The 18,844-nt window shown below is 37.4% G+C and overlaps 1 protein-coding gene across 6 annotated transcripts in view; it reads left to right on the top strand.

The window, feature by feature from the left end:
* The first annotated feature begins 2,084 nt into the window (after positions 1 to 2,084).
* COBL (cordon-bleu WH2 repeat protein) overlaps positions 2,085 to 18,844 on the top strand; it is a 115,387-nt gene continuing 98,627 nt past the window's right edge. For 4 of the 6 annotated variants that reach the window (XM_018070081.2, XM_018070082.2, XM_018070083.2 and 1 more), the window contains exons 1-5: positions 2,085 to 2,194; positions 5,957 to 6,160; positions 14,677 to 14,887; positions 15,596 to 15,824; positions 17,869 to 17,913. In XM_018070081.2, coding sequence (XP_017925570.2) covers positions 5,964 to 6,160; positions 14,677 to 14,887; positions 15,596 to 15,824; positions 17,869 to 17,913 — 682 coding nt within the window. In that variant the 5' untranslated portion in view covers positions 2,085 to 2,194; positions 5,957 to 5,963. The remainder of the gene's footprint in view (positions 2,195 to 5,956; positions 6,161 to 14,676; positions 14,888 to 15,595; positions 15,825 to 17,868; positions 17,914 to 18,844) is intronic. The other 2 variants (XM_018070084.2, XM_018070086.2) reach the window with 1 other exon arrangement.

Raw genomic sequence — 18,844 nt, forward strand, 5'->3', positions numbered from 1 at the left:
AACTTTCACTCTTTGCCAAAAACAAATTATTTTTTCTTGTCTACTTTGGGTGACTTTATCTTGCCTGCAAGGAATAATTTTCATCATATATGTCAATATGAATCTGCCTTAAAAATGGAATGATTTTTTGAAAGTAATATCCAATTCAAATAGATGTTTTAAAAAAAGAAAACCATAAAATAATTACATACCATAGCCAGTGAATTCAGAGTAAAGATTGTTAAAATCAGAACAAAAACTTATTTTTTAAAAAATAATGTAGGGAACTCTTAATTGTTCCCTGAGCCATATCCACATAGAAGTAATCTAGTTCATTACATTTTAATTCATTACATTTTAGTGAAAATTTCGGCTCTTTAGAAAGTGTAACATTGGTGTAATATTGTAAATGTTACAAAAATGTTGTAAAATAATACTGGAAGTTACCACAAGAGTAATGCATTTTAGACCTGTAATTTATGTACTAGGTATAAGACATTTAAAGGTGTAAGTTACCTGTGTTGTACATAATTGTAATGAATTGGTATATTTAGCCTGTGATAGACAAAATACGCTTGATTTATTTTTTTTTTAATTGATTAATTTAAATGTTACAGATGGCAAAGTGGAATGGAGCTCTATTTTATGATGTATGGCTGTCTGGATATTCTCTGTCTCTCTGTGATTTGTTTGACTTTCAGTTTCTATTGAGGTGCCTTAATGTTGGTGCTGATCTTTACACTTGTGTTGCGTTACAATTTTTCTGAGCTGCTGTGTCTAGAAGATGGGAAGGAAAGATTTTACTTACAAGGAAAGAACTTGGCGTACTATTAATTCTGATATAGTGGTTGTCTCTTTCCCAGACTATGATCTGGGTCTTCTTTGCTTTGCCATGAGCAACGAAGAATGAAAAAGAAATGTTCTCTGACAGAGACCTGCTTCTCAGGCTAGATCAGTAAGCAGGAGTGACTTCCACCATGCTTTGTCTTGATGGTTTGGAGTATGATGTGTGTCCCTCTGAGCTAAGTTTCTGGCTTTGCTGTGCAAAGTGCCAGGGCAGGAGGGGAAAGGGAGTGAGTGAAAGGTACTCATCTGCTTTTTTTTTTTTTTCGCACAACAATGTGCATGGATTTCCCCTCAAAAGACTGTAGGAGTGCAGTCACCTGAAAGTAAAGAATGTTTATTCCCATGTTTCCTGTTTTTCATTTGAGGGATACTGTGTCTGTATTCACTTACCACTGAGCACTTGCATTTTGGTTTATTCCTCCTAATTATGAGGTGGGGTGTACATGACTGTCACAGAAAAAACCTCTACAACTGTTCCAGCCTTGTGCATTGACTAGATTGCAAATTGACTTACCAGACTGTGCTAGTTGTTCATTGTATCAAAAATGAATGTTTCCATAATTCTGCTATGTTGCAGGTTGGTTGGGATTTTGTTTTAGTGGGTTTTTCCGTGGTTGGGTTTTTTTGGGGTTTTTTGTTTGTGGTTTTTTTTGTTGGGTTTTTTTTTTTTTGGTGGGGATTTTTTAGGTTTTCTTTTTGGTTGGTTAGGGTTTTTTTGGTTTTTTGTTTATTTGGTTTTTTGTTTTTGTTTCTTTGTGGTGGGCTTTTGTTTGTTTTTTCTTCAGGTTTTTTTGTTTTGCGCTTTTGTGTGTGTTTTTGTTGCTTATTTAAAATGAATGGTTAGAGAGAGGCTTGGCATAGAAAGAACCAGATTCTACGAACGGGTAAAAAAAACGTGTGGAGCTCTTGCCAAAGTCCCACTGACATCCATGGGATGAAGTTTGCCCTGTTAAGTTACCATAGCCCTACAGCGCGGAGAGGATTATGTATGGAGTGTGGTGAAAATGTGTAGGATCTATTTCACTTTCACTCTTTTATATTTTAGTGTGTGTTTTAGACCTTATCTGAAGAAAGGCAATCTCTGCAAAGCCTTGCCATGGCGGTGGAAGTCCCAGGACCACTCCTGGGTTTTTTAGCATAGGATTATAAAGTCCAGGTTGCATCCTGTTGCTTGGTAGTTATATATTAATAAATTGTGGGTCCAAAGGGCTTCTGTTACCTTGTCTAGAAGTTCACAAGAAACTTTTCTTCATTTCTGTTGCCTTTCTTCAATGTGCTGTACTACAGAAACACTGGTCTTGTTGGTCAGTTTCCTTGTTTTTCCTTTTCCATTTTGAGAAGCCTGATGCCTTTACTGAGAACAGTGCTGGTAGGTTATTTATGTGTTCTGCCTAATTATTTCATGACTGTAAGCATTTTTTTCAACTTACAGCAAAGTGAGAAGGATTAGTTCAAGCCTCAGTAAAAGTCACTGTACATTTATGTATTAGAATCAGCTACTTCTTTTTCATCTGTCTCTTATCTCAAGGACCGTATGGAAGCATTCATGTAACCATGAATTAAACCTAATCATAGATTTCAAATGTTTCCACTTCTAACTTCTACCACAAATTAAAAGCAGGTAGGTGGTCTTAATAGGTATCTCTGTAGTGAGCACAGTGAAAGAAGTTTGTGGAGAAAACATGGCTGCTGAATTAAATTTAGTTTATCTCACACTGAAGACTGGTATGCAGCTTTTTTATAGTATGTTGTGTTTATCATGTGAAAAGTACCCATGCTTAAAAGAGGCTTTTAAATCACTCACTTTCTCTGTGCATTATTTTAGTGGGGTAACAAAAAGACTTTTATTATGGAGTGCTTTGCTATTGTCCTTTATAACCATTGTAGTTCTGACAGAGAAGGATGAATTCTTTTTCTGGCTCACTTTCAATAGTATTAACAAGCTTCTAGGCACCTTCTGACTGCAGTTGCTGGAGCCTGTCAGAAAGCAGCTGCTTGTGCCAGATCCAAAGTAGAGCTAGATCTGTGGATTTCAGTCTGCAGTTCATGGAGTTTCTTTCTTCTACTGAGATGTTTCAGAAAGCTGGCTAGGAAATGCAAATCTGTGCCACGTATCACTCTACAAATGTGAACTTTAGAGGGATTTGCTTCCACTGAAATAATTTGAGATCTGTCATTTGGAAAATGTTGAAAACCAGACATTTAAAGCACTTGCAGTGTTTCAAGAGAATATGTAGTCGTTATTGTGGAAAAGTTCATGTGAGGTCACCTGAACTGTAGCTAGGTTTGTGAGACTGCAGTGGGAATGTTTTCCCTTTTCCTTTCTCTGATGTCTCTGAAGGAAACAGACCTGTCCTCTCCTTTCTGCACAAAAGAAAAGGAGGATTGTAGTATCTACAAGGTCCTATCTGCGTAATGCCAAAAAGAACAGGCATTGTTACATGTTTATATAGAGTTCAAGTGAACATCACTGGTCAATGTATAGCTGATACTTTTGATGGTATGACGTCTGATTTGCTGACATACTACACACACTGCCCCCTACCCCAGCCCCAAGCAGTTTTATACACGGTCAGTAATTGCAGACTTGGCTGTAGAGTACTTAAAAAGAAAAAAAAATTAAAAAATAAAAATAATTTAAAAAGTCACACTCATTTCAGAGCTATAAATTAGTATTAAGCTGTCTGACCTTGTTTGTCTGTTCTTGCAGAAAACCAGATGCAGCTTTGTTATCGCTAGGGAACAGATATCTTGTGTAACTTACTCCTGACTTACTTGCTGCTCCTTAATCAACTTCAAAACTCACTCTTTTTTCACTTCTCCCCTGAAGTCTCTTCAAGTCTCTTCCATTTCAGATGTTTTCAGTTTCATGATTATTTTATTACCATTGCTTTATTTTCTTATCTTTGTTCAGTGTGAGATCTGGAATTTACAAGTCCAGGTAACTCATATTTACAACTAGTTCTGCTAGCCTCAGAACACTTGTCATCTTCTTTTCTTCCCACCCATTTTGGTACTTTGTCAGGAACACTGTTGCAATTGTCTCCCACATTATAGGACAAGCTTTAAAAACCAAAATAAAAGCTTGTTTTAAGAAACAGGTTGATGTGAATCTCTGTAGCTACTATTGATGCTGTTGGTGTTATGAAGGGCAAGAATTACATCATTTGTAAATTGATATGAAGTCCTTAAACTTTGCACTGCATGATTGTAAGGCTGTGTTGGCATGATCTGGATGTATGCAAAACTCCCACGTCTCTCACCATCTGCTTACAAATAACAACTGTAGCTAAAGGTAAAGGTATGTGAGCAGAAGGTGAATCCCATTTTTTTTTTTCTGACAGACAAGTAAGAGTTTCATAGAGATATAGAAAGTCAAGGTAGTTTGACAAACAGTAAAGCCTTGAACTTCCTGCCATCACCTCCACGGGGAGGAGCGTAGAAGCTGCAAGTTAGTGACTGATGACTTCATGACTCATTGGGTGTATACAGGATAAAAAGTGAATGTTCAGGGAAAACTTCTAATGGAAGAGGAATTGCAGTATGCTGATAAATAAAGCAGTACCTCGCCCTGCATATTTGTAGAGAATGCTATTTGCTATGCACACAGGAAAAGAAAGGCAATATCTTCATCACTGCTAATTTTACAGTATCCTGCAGAGGTCTAACTGAAATGTGTATTTTCAAGGCAGTGTAACAAATTTTTGTAGTTGAGACACGTAATAGAAATTGTTGGTCAAATACAAAACTGACTTAAAAGTATAAGGGGTTTGGATTGTTTCTGAACTAATCTTTTTTTTTCCCCTTTTTTTTTTTTTTATGTAATATAACTCTTACTATTTTTTCTCTGCCAGGAGCTTACACTGATAATCCAAGCTGTATGTTTAGTCTTTTTATCTGTGAGAATACAGGTTATCTCTTCTTAAAGAAGAGTTGGGTTTGGTATTTCAGTTCAGTTTTTTTTTTTTTTTTCCCCTAAACACAGTTTTGTCTTTGGCTGATTCAACCACTAAGCTTTCCAGGCTTTGTAGGGTTAGAGTGCTTTTTCTGTACTCTTCCTTTCTGGACCTTGGCTTATGTTGCTTGTGGGGTGAAAATGATGTGCAGAATTATAATCTTTTCTTTTCCTGCATCCTAAAACAGAAAAATTTTAAAAATGCAGGCAGTAAGCCTGGGTAATAATTTCTGAGTAAATATTTTACTGCTTTTTCCATCTGTTACACTAAAATCAGACTTAAACTAGGCATAAATCTAGTCAGAAGAGGTCACTGGGGTATTAATCATCAGAGTTAATCCTCTTAGACATGTGCTTGGTATGAGGCCAGATATTCAGAAATTTAACAGCACACATATGTTGCTTATCTGTCCGGCAGCTTGCCAATGAAGTAAACTTTGAATTTGTGGTGGGTTTCTATCTCTGTAAAGTACACTGCTTGTTTGGTGCAAGCTGATGCAGCTTTTTTGTATATCACACGCTGTGCATCGCCTGCTACTGAAGAATGAGTTCCTTTCAGGGTGCTTTCAAAGAGCTATAGCCTAGTGTTGTATGGTAAGAAGTGATATCATTCACAGTTGACCTTTTCATGGTGCTTCCCTGTGAAGTATGATGAGCCAGATTTAATACTACTAACTCAGAGCAGAGGAGGAGACAATATTTCAAGTAGAGTAATACTGTGGAACCCAAATGTAGCTAAATGAAACCTCACCCTGCCTCCACTCCTGCCATTCTGACTTGGAAGAAACATTCATGTATGTAAATACAACTCTTTCTTGCGTCAGGTCTGGACTGGACCCAGCATTTCTGTTTCTCACTTCATTGGAGCAGGCTTCATACTCGACAGAAAAATTATTATATCATATCCCACTTATGAAACTGATTCATCCCCTGGAACATGGAAAACAAACAGTAGGAGTGAGTGCATTATTAAAAAATTAGTGTATGTTTAGAGAAGAGGTAAAAATAAAAGTGCAACTCCATTGAAAAATTTCATGATAAAGAAAATGACTCGCATTAGAGGAATTTTTTAAAACAATCTGAGATTATGGCTGAAAGAACATGTATCTCTTAGTAATGTGTTTATACTTTTCTTGCAAGAAATTATTAATTTTCTTCTTGCCTTTTTTTCTCAAGGAAAAGAATGAAAGCTCGTGCTCCTCCTCCACCAAATCAACCTGCAGCAAGTAGAATTCACAGTGAGCGCAAGTCTCCTGCAGAGACAGCTGTAATTTCTGATCAGAACCTCGTGAGCATGAAGGAGAACATGATAAACAGATTGGTGGACTTCACAGTCATTTTACCCAGCGGGGTGGAGCAGAAGAACACAGTACAAGGAAGGTAGGGCTTTGATTATCTCCCACTTTCTGGAGCCCCTTGTTCCCAGTGGGATATTTGCTGATATTGGTGTCTGCCTTTCTGACTTTATGGGATTTCTCTGTCATGCGCTTCTCTGCATTTTGAGCAACTGCTGCACCAGAGAGTCCTGAGAGCCATATGTAAAGGACTCTCTCTTCTGGGGCAGGAAGAATTTAGCAGCTACTGTGTCACTGGCCCTATGGACCACAATCAGCACATGTGCAGCTATTTCATGTAGTGCCAGTAGGCTTAGATTGTATCACATTTCATAATCCAGAATGGGTTTGGTGCAGTGGAAGTAGGTGGCTCCTGGCAAACAGCAGTCCTGACAGTATGACTGCCTGGAATCATGCCAAAAAGCAAGTTTGGAAGATGAATGATTCCTTACATTCAGAGATGCCACCTTCACAAATACTTTGCAGTTGTGTAGACAGCAAAGCATCTGCTCGTGTTTAGGAAGCCTTTTATATAGAGAAGTGTATTTTTTTCCATAAAGAGGAAGAGGTTCTCCTTGCTACTTACTGGGTACAACCAAGGGCAAATTGTATTGGAAAGGCAATTTTAAGATAATTTTCTTCACTATGGAAACTCTTTCTTATCCTCATCCTTTCTGTGTGAATTGGTTTGAAAGAGGGAGATGTTACTTTAGGAAATAATTTGAAAAACTTTTAAAAATATAATCAATACTATGATGAAACTGTAGCAAACAATGGTGTGGTCAGCAGCAGATAAATTGTAGGAAGTGTAACATCAAATTCAGAGGATATATAGGTGCCTGTTGATAAAGCAGGGTCTGTGCTTATTTTACATTCGGGGTTTTCAGTAGTTAGTTGCATTCCTGTAGAACTACTCTTTTTGGTCTGGTATATTAGTCTGTTTTAACTGTTTGCCTGTTAGTGTATTTTGATGGCTGAGGAGGATGTGTACAGCAGTTGTTATTCGCTCTCAGGAGACTAGTGCAACTTGTGTGGGTCAGTCCCAAAGCCAGAGTGATGTTAAAGATTTGAAAGGAAAGCAGTGCTTATCAGGGCTTTTAGATTAGACATGTAATTGAGTTTTTATGGGGCGATGTGGATTTAATGAGAGAAAGAAGAGAACAGGCCTGAGAAGTAGAACAGGACACGAAACTCATGAGCCATTAGATCCAAGAAAGGTGTTATTTCACCGTCAAATTCAAACCTGAGAGCTGACAAGCTGAGAGCTGACAAGAGGCTGATACTCATGCAGCATTTTGTACTGAGACATAGATAATTGCCATATGGTTAGAAAATATTTTCCTTTCCCTCAAAAAAAAACCATAATCCCAGAACAAACAGTCCAAGAGCACTAGAAGAATGGTGTTTTAATGTGACTTTTTGAAGAACATAAAAGCTAGAGGAGCAAAGAACAACTAGAAAGTCCCTGTACAATAAACATTCTGTGTCTTGCACAGTTGTTTATCACTACCTATCACATACACTGAGACTGAGTATTTCGTTTATTAGAGTCTTTAGTCTGTGGACTAAAACCTGAAAGAAATGTTGAAAATGAAACTTCACATGTTTCTGTGGGGTTATTTGTATCGTCTGCATTAAGCATTCTAAGAAACCAAACTATTCTCTTTGTTGTTTGTGAAGGTGTTCACTTCTCTCCAGTAACTGCATGACAGGTGTAGGGCTCTGATTTAGGTGGCAGTTAAATTCCTGCTTGTGTTAATGTGCTAATCTGCATATCACCAGTGCCTAACCTAGGTAGTAGCTGCTCTCCCTCAGCGCTGTCTTGAAGACTTGGAGTGGAGAAGTCAGTGACACAGATAGTCAACTGTGGGAAGTGGAAGATTATAGAAATTGAGGAAGGGGGAATAAATCATCCTAACAAGTTATGAAGTAAGAAAAGGATACTCTGTAATGAGCCCTGTATTACAGTGCCATCAGTCTGTGAACAGACCTCACATGTATTGCTGTTCTTTCTAATAACTGGAAGATGTAATTTTCTGTACATTAATACTGGTAATGATTTTAGGTATGTGGAATAGTAAAAGGTCAAGAGTATCTGAAATCTGTAGTGGATGAACTGTCCTAAGTATCTGGGTTTGGGTGAAAGCCCAGGCTTTTTCAACCTTTTGCATTGTTTTGGCATTGTGAACTGAACAGCTGTGAAGACAGTGATAGCCATAGCTAGACATTAAATGATGGAGATACTGAAGTTTAAAAAAAAATTGGGTTTTTTTTTTTAGTTTGAGGCAAGTATAAGAGCCAGTGCAAGTAATGAATTTTTTTTCCCCGTTCACTCTTTTTATCTGTGGTGATATCATAAAAGGGCATTGCAGAAAACCTACTGTTGTTTATACTGCTGTAAATCTTCAGTATTTTTGTTGCCATCATCAAAACTGCATTCTGCAAAATCTGCTTTTGGGCACCCTGGGGAAATAGTTTTTTTATTGCGGAAAAATTTGCAAAACCTTGCCCTGGGCATCTTCATAATAAAAAATTATTCTGTAATTTCAGGAAAGCAGTTCACAGAACAATGAAGTACACTTGATTATATTTGAAAAGATAAATACTGTAGGCAATTAGTATCACTTAAGGTTATTCTAAATCAACTAAGTTAAAAGTAAAAATTAAATATTTCAATTTGTTCATTATATGTGAGCAAAGCAGCATGTTGTTAATTTAGCTTTGTTCTCTATGTAGAAAGTTTGTGCTGTTTCAAGATATTTTATTGGAGTCTGGAACTTTAAAACAATTTTATTTATGAAAGTTCACTCAAGCTAAAAGTCTCTCCCTAAGAGTTTATTGCCATCTTGTAACAGACAATTTGTTTGGGATCTTGGAACTATGTAGTGCAGATTTTAAACTGAATCCTTAGGGAGGGTGTGCAGCAATCGAATAGTATTAAAAAATTATTTTTTTGAAATAATCAATCCCTGTGAACTCTACTGTAAAAGTATTCATGAAAAACTGTTAGCCTACTTCCCACTGAAAAGGACTATAAAATAACCCCAATAACTATTCTATGTTTGTGGTTTTGTATGAGCACTAATTGACATCTGAATGCATAGGCAGAGTGTGTGCCACATGCATTTTATGCATATAGATCTGTAGCAGATCCACACAAACTGTTAACAGGTCTGAGAGAGGTGATGGCTAGACATTTAGACAGAAAATAAGTGGGAAAGCTCACAAGAGTTACCAGAAACCTCTTCTGTTTGTGATTCTCACAGGTAATGTTTTCAATAGGTAACCTGTAAATAAAAGGATGATGCATCTGTCTCCATTCACACTGAGTGACACTGAGGAGAACTTCCCTGATTAACACAGATACAAAGTGTCAGCAGCTTGAGAATTCAGTAGTATTTGAAATGCATTGTAGAAAAATGGGAATGTTTGAAGCTAAATGGTGTTTGGTTTGGAGTTGTCATGGATGCCATGGATGACCAATATGCAGAACAGTAAACTGGAAAGTTGTTGGTCCTGCTGTTATCTTACATGTTACACAAATTCTCTCATGTATATGATGCACAGGGAGGACACTGAAATAAATAATAAACTAGCCGAAACTGTAGTCCCATTCTGCAAATACTCAAGGACAGCATTCACTGCAGAGTATGCAGAGCCTAAAGCTAATGTCATTGCAGGAAGACTATTCTCGCATAATTGGCAGTAATAGACTCATTATTGCGGGTTTATAGCCCAACATACAGAACAGTGTTTCAAGAAAGACTGAAAGTGTGAAATCAAGCCAGGTTGGTAAAACATGAAAGAGCTGTTGTTATAAAAAGATAAACAGGGCGCATGGCAGAAGGTTTAAAAATTAGCTTAACTAAATACTAAATAAGAGTCAGGTCAAAACTACAGTAGTTCAATGCAGGTTAAGAAAAAAGAGACAATCTTCCTAGAATAATTTACAGAATAATTTATGTTGGAAATGGGCCACTGTAACTCACCGTTTCTAGGCAAGTTTGAATACCTCAAGGGAGGAAGTTTCTGAATGTCTCTGTACCCCTTTTCCAGGGCTTGACCATCCTCATGGTCACAAAATGTTTTCATGTACCTAAATGGAATTTTCTGTGTTGGCGCTTGTCTCTTCCCGCTCACCCTCTTGCTGTTCACTGGCAAGAAGAATCTGGCTCTGTAACCTTACCAGTTCATACTTACAGACAGCAGGAAGATATCCCTTCAGCCTTCTTGTCTTAAGGCTCAACAAACCCAGTCCTCTGCCTCGTCTCGTGTGTCACCTTAACGTTCCTCCTGTGGACTTGCTCAGTTATGGAAAATAAGAACCAAATGTACATGAGCAAAATAAGAAAAGAAATAGAAAACATTTATGGGTGTCTGTTTATCATGCTTCCTGAACTTGTTTGGATACAGCTTGCTATTTAGTGTATACATGTCTGGTTGTGTAGGAAAAATTTTAAGCTTTACATGAAATGCCTGCTGTATTTTGGAGCATGAGAAAATAATAATGACTAATGCTATTTTCTGTTTTTAAATGCAGATAGTGAAAGCATTAGAGATTTCAGGTCACCCCCTTTACACTATAGTGTTTCTTTGCCAGTCAGTTGTCACTGTAGATTCCTAATGTGTATCTGGCATTGATCTAAATAACGAGAATTCTTTCCTCTAGTTGGAGATATTTTTTTGGCATAGAATGGCTTAGGTTGGAAGGAGCCTTAAAGATCATGTGGTTCCACCCCCCCTGCCATGGGGGGGTCTGGTGCCGTTCACCAGACCAGGTTGCTCAGAGCTCCATCCATCCTAGCATTCAACACTTCCAGTGATGGGACATCCACAACTTCGCTGGCCAACCTATTCCAGTGCCTCACAACCCTCCCAGAGAAGAATTTCTTCCTAATATTTAACCCACCCTCATTAAGCCTTGTTCTGTCACTTCCTACTCTTGTGAAAAATCTCTCTCCAGCTGTCTTGTAGGCTCCCTTTCAGATACTGAAAGACATTTGCAGAATGAAGGTAGAAGGTAATAAGAAAGTTGGTTTCATTTGATAGAATACAACTTTACCTTGCACATTTATTTCTTAGATGTATAGGGCTGTATTTTTAAAATGGATTTCTCTATGTGATCCAAGAAGATTAGGCCAAACCACACCCAAAACAACTCAGTTGTTTTATGCGTCTTAAAACTACAGGCCTTTGCTGCGTTTTACTGGAGAACAACAGGACACAAGCAGTCTGAAGCTCAAACTTGATCACAGCTTCAGCGTGATAAATATTGCTGACAGAGTAGTTATTCTTTACTGTCCAGAACTGGCGTTGTCAAACAGCTTAGTAATTGAATATCAGGACAGAGCTGAAGTACTCTCCTTACTCTCAGAATAGCCATATGGACTTTCTTGATGGAGTTTTAAATTGGGTTCACCCTCCAGTTTTATTTCTGTTCTCTAGTATTTGCTTATCAGTCATTAACATATGGTGTCTGTTATATAGTGTTTGGTCTCTCCACATAAAATTTCAGTAACATCTTACTAAAATAAAAAAAAATAAGGTGTTTCTTAGCTGAGTAGTTGGAAAGGCAGAAGACATGTAAGTTAATTTCAGCTTTAGAGTTAATTGTTTAGGATCAGACCTACCTGAATTTCAAAACAGAGTATGCTCTCTACCAGACCTCGAAAGCAACTTAAAAGACAGTGCAGATATGTGTGGAACAAGATGTAGGCAAAGGAAGGACTGACTCTTTACATCTTCCAAGAGCCATATTCAGCCTAAGGTTAGAAAGAAAAATTGATCTAGACTAGTAGGTTACAATTCTCTTGCTGTGTTTAGTGTCTCTCGTCTGTGTATGGCATATACATGGAGTTAACTTGAAATAAGAATCCAATATAAAATTAAACTGAACTGTATTAAAGTTTAGAAGGAAAATCTTTCCAGTTGGTGCCACTGAAATTTGATATAAGAATAACTTCATTGGCAAGGACTTCCCAGCTCTCTTACTTCCCTTGAAACACATGAATTTTGAATTTTGCTTGTGAAATTCCTCTTTTCTCTTTCCTCTTCCCTTTATTTCTTTATACTTTAGAAGTTTTGTGGAAATTTTTTTCCAAATTTACATTTTGGGAAGAGCATACTATTCATTTTGAAGTTGTTTCAGAAGCGTCGGAGGTATTTCTTAATCTGTATTTTTAAATGGTACGGATGAAGCCTGGTATACTTTTCAGTTGTGTATTCTGAGTAGCACGGCACAGGTTGGGATGTTGCAGATTTCCTTATGTGTTATGTTTAATACATGCCTGCTCTGTAATCAGCAGTAAAATGAAACTTCAAATTTGACTGGATTTTTGAATTGTCCATTGTCCAGACAAATTTGTTCAACTTGCATGATTGAGTCTGATTTTCTCAGATGGCTGGTGTGGATTCTGATGTTGTTGTAGTTGTGGTACTGTTGCTGCTGAACATATTTTATATTTTCAGTGGTAGATGTGTGGAATCATAAACTGTTATTTTGATGAAGTGTATTTTTTTAATATTCTTTTTACAAGAGGTAAGATAACTGTCCAAATTTGAATGAATTATCACAATATTATGCACTATAAAAATAAATTAGTGTTCTACTTCAAATAGAAAAGTCTAGCACATAGAACAGCATGTATTGTGATTTTACCAGGTTACTTGCTTTTCTGTGAAACGACAGTAATAAGGCTGAGGGGAAACAAACACATTCATATTTTAGTTTAAAAGCAATATGTCTTTAAACAGACAAGCTAAAATGTGTTTCAGGAGAACTGACACTTTCTTAAAGTGCTCACTGCTTCACAGTTTAATGAATATTCATATAAATATTGGTGAAGATGGGATTCTCCTATAGTTTGGATTTAGTAGGTGTAAGTGTCTGTTGGTTTGTGATGTGTTGCATATGAATTGAACATGGTTGTGAGATACAGACATTTTCAACTTGCAGACAGTACCAGAATAAGTCATCATTGAAATGACCTCATACGGTTTTGATTTAGTTGCTGAATGTTTGTATTTAGATGGTATCTATGTTAGCAGTTGCGAGAGTGTTCTAATTTTTCTGAAGCCTCCTATACATATTAATGACATGTTTTCTTTGTTTGATCTTCAGTCATCATCTTCTGTGTTCTTTTCAGTGAGATCACATACTTCAAATTTTCCACACTTGCCATTTTTCCAGCTCACACTGTGTAGCTCAGTTAGATGACTGTAAAGCAGGTCTTTTCTCTTCTCTTGCATGGGAAGAGCTGTCATCTACGTATATTTTAATCTTTTGACTGTTAATAAGGAATTGTTTTTTCCATTTTCATTGTCTTTGCCATTAGCTCTCCGGGGTTTTCCACCAAATTCTTGATCAGTTGTTGGCCCACAACATACCCACAGAAAGGAGATTGGCAGCCTCCCAGAGAGTAGTTTCCCGGATGCCAATAGCTTGCATTTTGAATCTCTATACAGTTTTTCCAGTTTAAATATTAGAAGAGGTGACAGTTCTTTTGACAAATATACTGTGTATGCACTTATTTTCACTTCTACTAGAAGCCACTATATATGACAGGCTTCAGCTACAGCTGGAAGTTTTTTTCAACTTACATTGTTTTGTTAATGACAGACACTGGTTTGTGAAAACAAAACTTTTCAGAAAAATTACCAGTTTTAATAAATCTAGTTTCTCTGATCCTGTATGGAATTTTAGGAGAGAAAGCTGTAAAAAAAAACCACCTCAGAATCATGGTAGAAGAGAATTTCAGAGGTGTGGGGGGGCACAGTTCATATCGGCTGTGTCGGGAAGTATCAAGCTCCAGTGAATATTGAATTATTGACACAAAATGGAGTACCTCTGTGCAGAGGCATGAAATAAGAGAGGGATAGTTGCTGACTCTTTTAATCTCACAGTTTAAGAATCACATCTGCAGTAAGAGTTACCGATAATGCAAACACTCAAAATAGATATTTTGTACATATTTTGTAGATATTTTGTAGATATTTTCGTACAGGGTTAATATCCTCACCAAAATAAATATGGACAGGATCTCTTGTACTTGAAAATACTGCTGGTGTCAAATGGATTTGGGGAACTCAAAAACGTAAGGTGGAAAAATAAACCTCTCCACTGTTTGTTCTGGATTTAAATGCTCCATTTTGAGTTCTGTGATGATTCAAATCTAGGTAGAGTTTACTGGACTATGAATGCATAATTTATTTGTATTTTGTCTTCATGTTAAAGAACAGCATTTGAATTGGAGAGTTTAATGTATGGATTTAGGAGATAAGATACACGTTGTCTGCTCTTGGCTTATGTTGGTTAGTGCTATGATTGGCACTGTTGTCTGCCTCAGAGTGAATAGTTAATTGCCAGCTCATAAACAGGCACTGAAGTGCAAACATATTAATTCCTAACATTTTATCTGATCTGTTTAGCATTTCAAAGCACTAGCACTGATCATTCATAAAGATGGTTATCTAGTGAGACATCCTCAGCTTGTATTGTCTTTTTTCCTCCCATCTTAAAACTGTTTTTTCTCATGCTAATGGTGAATGTCTTCTTCCTTGCAGTAAAGCTGTGATGGATGTATTGGTTGATTTATGCAGCCAGTATCACTTAAATCCATCCCAACACAGTCTTGAACTGAAGTCTTCGGGAACTCAACAAGTTCTGAGTTACAAGCCAAACACTTTGATAGGAGCACTGGACGTAGAGACAGTACTTCTGAAAGAGAAGGTTCCCGAAGAGAAGGCAAAGCGACCTCTGCCAAGAGTCCCTGAGGTCAGTACTCTGTTGGGCTAAAATGGTACCATGAAACATCATTTCATTCCTATGATTTCAAGCAGTTCTTCCAGTCTTTTCATCTTGGAACTGGATGGAAAAGACGATTGACTATAACCTGCTTTACTAGCTTAACTGTTTTGCATGCAGATTGGTAGAGGCTAGTCTAGACATTTAGACAAAATGTTATGTTGCATGTGGTTGGATGGAAATCTGAAGATCAGGGTGATTGAAATTTGCAGTAATGACTGAAATGAGAGTTATGGGGTTGTATGGAGGTACATGGAGTTTTGGCGATATTTTGTTTGCCGTCTTTATTAAAGATGTGGGAGAAGACTGATCATTAATAAATGTATTTTACATTACTGTGAAGATTCAGAAGTAGTCATTTTCCAAATGTTTGCTGAAATTTTTATTATTCTGAATCAATATCTAATTATACTCTCATACCTTTCAAAGTGGTACTTGTGAACATTCACAAATTACCTCTGCCTCTGATTCCTTTTCCTTCTTGGCCTGTTCTTGTTAATGTCTTCTTAGTGGCAAGGGAGGTCTGAGATTTTTTTTTTAAATAACATTTTTTTTCAATGCAGGTTAAATTTGCCTGAGAGTAGTCAAAACAATATGGAATTCCCCAGTGCATTTCTCATTGTAAAATAGTTTAGCCATCACAGAGGTGAGACTGAGAGTTTGTGTTTGTTTCTGCAGAAATCTGTGAGGCTGGTAGTGAACTACCTGAAGACACAGAAGGCTGTGGTTCGAGTTAGTCCAGAGGTGCCTCTCCACAACATCATCCCAGCTATTTGTGAGAAGTGTGAAGTCAGTCAAGAGCATATTGTTCTTCTGAGAGATGGCATAACTGGGGAGGAACTGGAGCTTACCAAGTCCTTGGAGGAGCTGGGGATAAAGGAGCTGTATGCCTGGGACAGGAAAAAAGGTGAGCTGAGACTGAAAGAAGTTGCTGCAGGGTTATATGTTGTGACAACAGTAGTATGGGCAACTTAAAAGCATTTGTGCTGCCATTCCTCTGGAGTCCAGCTGAAACAGCAGAGTGACATCTCAGTCCAGAGAGCAGCATGAGTTTGTTCAGTAAGCCATGTCCAAAGAAGCAACCAGGTCAGCAACATGCCCAGCTGTCCTTGGTTGCTCTTGGGCCCTGTGCCAGGCTGGGCTGGACACTGGCAGGGTGCAGACTGGCCTGGGGCAGGGCAAAAGGAGGAGCTTTGCTACATCCTGGAGCTGCTGTCAGTAGAGGTGTGTGTACCACAGGGGCCTCAGCCAGGCAGAGGCTGTCATTTACCTGTGCTGTGGGTTAGAGAGAAAGAAAGAAGAGACATGCCATAGTCATGGCAGCTGTGAAAGCTGAGAGGCAGAGGCGACAGACCAGGGTTTATGAGAAACAGACTGGATAGGCTCAGCGACGGCTCCTAAAGAGCGAAATTATTGACGGTTTAGTGAAGAGGAACTAAGAGGTATTTGTATTTGAAATTTTTTTCTCTTGTTTATTTATCCTCACTTTCTGTTCTGATAGACGACATTGTAGTAGCAGCTTCTTAGACTTGAGTTTTATCGGCCTGATTATGTATTCAAATAGCATAATTATGTGATATGCTTTAAAATATACCTGCTTTAAAAATACACATTGACAAGCACTACTTCCTTTGAGGTCAGAAAGTGATATTCATTAAAATTGTCTCCTGCAGTTTGTTTCAATTGCTATCACTTCCAACACAGTAAATATCCTTATTTATTGTTTAGATAATGTCATTCTTGTAGGTGCTGAGCTGCAGGCTTATTTTTTATTTATAAAGTTATTTATTTATGTTGACGTTCTGTCTCTTCTTTCCAACTCCTTTGATAAGTGACAATTCTACCTCTGTGCGAGTCAAATTTCAATGAGTTTAGACTTCTAAGTAAACTAAATATCTCCTTTTCATTTGAATTGTTAAGATACTCAAAAAAGAGGTTGACGATGTCATAACTCAATTGCATGTTTGTTGTTTTAAGACGTTTACTTGTAATTAAGCTAACCATTTTGGAGCAATGTATTGAACAGGCAGAGTATTCAACAGGATTCGTTCAACATACTCTCATTACTTACACGTCTGCCTTAAAGTCTTTCCTTTCAAATGACAAGGATGACGTATATGCTCGTACACTATTGGTCCTTGAATCTGGTTGTAGCCTATACAGTAAAAAACAAGACTTTACTACAGGGCTGGGATTATAGCAGCAAATTGTATTACACTTTATAGTGTACTGCTCTCTACATTAGATCTTTTTAATATATATTTTATTATTTTTTAACCTTTCAGTGTACTTTTCACTATGATAAAATCCTCCTGATCCTGAGTGTGTTTCAGCTTTTTCTGTCTTCCTGTTACTCCGTACCGTGGTGTCTGAGAAAACCAGAAAATGCACATAAAATTTACAAAAATGTTTCCTTTGTTTGATCATATTCCTTCTTCCATATTCTCATTTGTAATCTCCAAGAGGAATAAACCCATTGGTTTTAGTAGCTGTTGGTCAATGAATTGTGCATTGAGTAGTTATCCAGCCTGTTTAGTTATCAGAACATACAGATTTTTAAAATACTTTCCCTCTAACAAGTAAGGCGTCAGAGGTGCTAAAAGCCTAGGCTGTGCTTGTAAGAGCAGATTCTAGAAAAACTCATCAGTCTTTCCTTCCCTGAAACAGAAACACCAAGTGCTGAAGAATTATTAAAAGACAAGCTCTGCTGCCACCTGCTTACTTAATTCGATTTAGCAGTTGAAGCAGCTTCACGAGTGAATCAGGAATTAATACAAACACAGCTAAACTGCTTCAGTAGCAGCTCTGCATGCCTGTTGTCAGTCAACATTTTTTTCTGTAATACTTAGCAAAAAAAACACTAGGAATAATTAATGAATATTGTGCCTTACAAGGCAATATTAGAACTTTAATGTGTTTTCTCTTATCCTTTCATTGCCTGCCTTTTCCAGTTCCTCCATCAAAAACTCAGTCTGAACCTTCTCTGAACTATAGAGGTACTGTACAATGCTGCTGAAGGAAAACTGTCTGTCACTTCACGCTATGTTTAATGTGGGTTTCGTTGATAGATCTTTAAGAATGTTGAGTAAAAGGCTGTAGAGAAACAAGCTGTTTTCAGTCTGTGTTGTCTTTTCAAAGTGTCGTTTATGTGTCTGTGCTGCTGGTCAGAACAAACACACTTCTATGTATACTGGCTCTTCAGGAATTGCCATTAAGATGCCAGCGATTAACAAATTCTGCCATTTAACTGTTCTGTAGTATGATATGTTTCTATACAGATACCAAGCCTGTTCAGGTTACCTAAAGCATGATTAGTTGAATTTCAGAATTACTAACATTTTAGAGGTCTCTTGGGTTGAAAATTTATTTAATAGCAGAGGTAGAATATTTTGAGGTCTAGGGATCTTCCACTGTTTTCAATTTACACGCAGCAAGGCATTTTAATATCAAATTTATATATACACATTGGATAATCGAAAAGATGCTGACTTGTGAATTGTTACAGTATGTGGGGTTTGATTAGATTACACCTGTGCTTCTGCTTCTAGTTAAACAGAAAATGTGTGTATTTAGTGTGTGCTTTTCTTCCATTAACTCTTTTTTAATACATTGCTTAAATTAATTATCCTCAAGAAAGGCATGGTTGATTTTTAACTGGCTTTACTTCTTTGCATTACTAGTAGACACAACATAATCAAAATAAAACTGGATAACTTCTTTAAATTTTTGGGAAGGAAGAAAGGAAGCCCACCTCCAGTGGGTGGCAGCCATTGAGCAACTCTTAGCTCATGGCATCTTGGCTTCACTAATGCAGTACTATGCCCCCTAATCTTCTGTCATTACTTTGGTAATGTGGCTTCCTCTTATATGGAGTTTAATGATAGAGGGAATATCTACTGTATTTGTCTAAGAAAAAATGGTACAGAT

This window comes from Manacus vitellinus, unplaced genomic scaffold (genome assembly GCF_001715985.3).
Source record: "Manacus vitellinus isolate BGI_N305 unplaced genomic scaffold, ASM171598v3 scaffold_17_pilon, whole genome shotgun sequence".
NCBI classification, from domain to species: domain Eukaryota; kingdom Metazoa; phylum Chordata; class Aves; order Passeriformes; family Pipridae; genus Manacus; species Manacus vitellinus.